At 41.2% G+C, this 2,132-nt stretch overlaps 1 protein-coding gene across 1 annotated transcript in view; it reads left to right on the forward strand.

The window, feature by feature from the left end:
* KCNH8 (potassium voltage-gated channel, subfamily H (eag-related), member 8) overlaps nucleotides 1–2,132 on the forward strand; it is a 427,975-nt gene that overhangs the window by 180,319 nt on the left and 245,524 nt on the right. Inside the window, exon 2 of the mRNA XM_006883339.1 lies at nucleotides 1,574–1,807. Coding sequence (XP_006883401.1) covers nucleotides 1,574–1,807 — 234 coding nt within the window. The remainder of the gene's footprint in view (nucleotides 1–1,573; nucleotides 1,808–2,132) is intronic.

Consider the following 2,132-nt stretch of genomic DNA (forward strand, 5'->3'; position numbering starts at 1 on the left):
TACCACGACCCCTTCTAAACCCAGCCTGGACTTGCGGCAATTCTCTGCTGATGTGCTGTTCTAATCTATTGATGTGAATACTATTCAATAATAACTCTTAATTGAATGCTTATTAATGTCATACTGATGTGCCAAATGTGATAATGGTTATCCATGGCGGACAGTGTTTGGTGGAGCGCCCCGATTAAAACAATCTTAGAGGCAGGAGTGGCATCCACTTCCAAAATGGCTTGCCTCTGGAAACTCTACAAGTGCTCAGGCCTTTCATTCATAGGGTCGCTATGAGTCATCTATGACTTGAAGGCACTTAACAATAACAGCAACAACATTAGTGTCATGCACGTTGAAAGGCACTTCATGTGTATTATGTCATTGACCACTATGACAGAGCTGAGAGTTACATTGCTGCCCTGGCAACGTGCCCCTTGGGGCCTCGTCATTCTCACCCTGGCCTCTCCTTGAGGTCGGGCTTTGGCCCGTTTCCTTTGTCATTCACTGAGTGTTCAGTGTCTCAGGTCCAGTGAATTGTTAGGTCAAAAGTAGATGGCCACATCCTCCAGCTGTTTCTTGTTTCAGCAAACTTGTCTTCTTGATAGCCTTTCCCTTTTTGTCTTTCTCACTATCTACTTTCCCCCCCTACTTTCAAGAAAGGTCATGTTCACAAGTGCCAGAAGTTGAAACCTAATAATATTATTTTTTTAGGGGGAAAAATCAATAACAGTATTTCTTCCTACCCTCTAACCATCACAGAGGCTGGAGGCAAGTCAACTATTGTTTTATTTCACTAGTTTATTTACAAAATTCTAATACAAATTTGAAGAAATTCTTTCAATTTCCTTCATCCCCCACCCATGAAATTGTATAACCCAATGATTAATCCCCTCTCTCCCCTACACATCCACATCCCTCTGCTTTCAGCCTCTCCCACCCTTCTTGGATCATTATACTCTTCTATATTAATGATTTTATTACAATATTTATCCTTGTGGGACTGAGTTAGTTCACTCAGTAATGCTCTCTTCACTATCTACTTTTGAAGCAAGCAATACTTGCTGTTGTTGATGGCCTTCAAGTCAAGCACGACTCATAGCGACCCTATGAAGAAAAGGTCTGAAGCCCCTCTGCAACTAACAACGTTTATCAAAGTCCATGCAGTTTCCAGAGGCATGTTGTTTAGGAAGTGGATACCACTGCTGCTTTCAAACCTGTCTTAATGTGTTATTGTAAACAATACTAAAGAAACTATTAATAGCATGATGGAATGGTTTGTGTTCATCTCTATACTGAGGGGCAGATACAGAGTATGAACTAGAACCCATGCCCATCGACATCAAGTCGCCAGTGATTTTATGTTCTGCCTGCAATGTGATGTGAAACTTAATACATTCTGCTAACCAATACCAATTTATGTTTGCGGAATGCATCTCCTTTCCAGCATAACATGCCAGAAATGTTCATTTTAAGCATTACTGGCTAAAGGCATATGTTCAATATATGATGCTGAAATTGCAATTTGAAAAAGAGTTTCTGACTCTTGTGTTGTTGCTGAATGCCTTCTCCTCTTGTTCCGTAGACAGTAACTTCATCCTCGCCAATGCCCAGGTGGCCAAGGGCTTCCCCATAGTCTACTGCTCCGATGGCTTCTGCGAGCTGGCTGGATTTGCCCGGACCGAAGTCATGCAGAAGAGCTGTGGCTGCAAGTTCTTATTTGGGACTGAGACCAACGAGCAACTGATGCTTCAGATAGAAAAGTCACTGGAGGAAAAAACAGAGTTCAAAGGAGAAATTATGTTCTACAAGAAGAACGGTGAGTTGGTTTTCTTTGGTGTTCACTGGAACCATGAAAGGTCATCTCTATTGAACTTGACAATTGCTCTGAAATTTCCATTAAGGCTTGTAATAGTTCTCATAAATACAGTCTGTCATAGAAGTTCCATAAATGGCTTTCTCAAAAAGTTGCAAATAGAGATACCATTTGACCCAGCAATTCCACTACTGGGAATATACCCTAAAGAGACCATAACTGACATCCAAGTAGATATATGCATACCCATGTTTATTGCGGCTTTGTTTACAATAGCAAGGAGTTGGAAACAACCTAAATGCCCATCAACAAACGAATGGATAGAGAA

This window comes from Elephantulus edwardii, unplaced genomic scaffold, assembly GCF_000299155.1.
Source record: "Elephantulus edwardii isolate Elephantulus edwardi_28Jun2011 unplaced genomic scaffold, EleEdw1.0 scaffold00027, whole genome shotgun sequence".
NCBI lineage: Eukaryota > Metazoa > Chordata > Mammalia > Macroscelidea > Macroscelididae > Elephantulus > Elephantulus edwardii.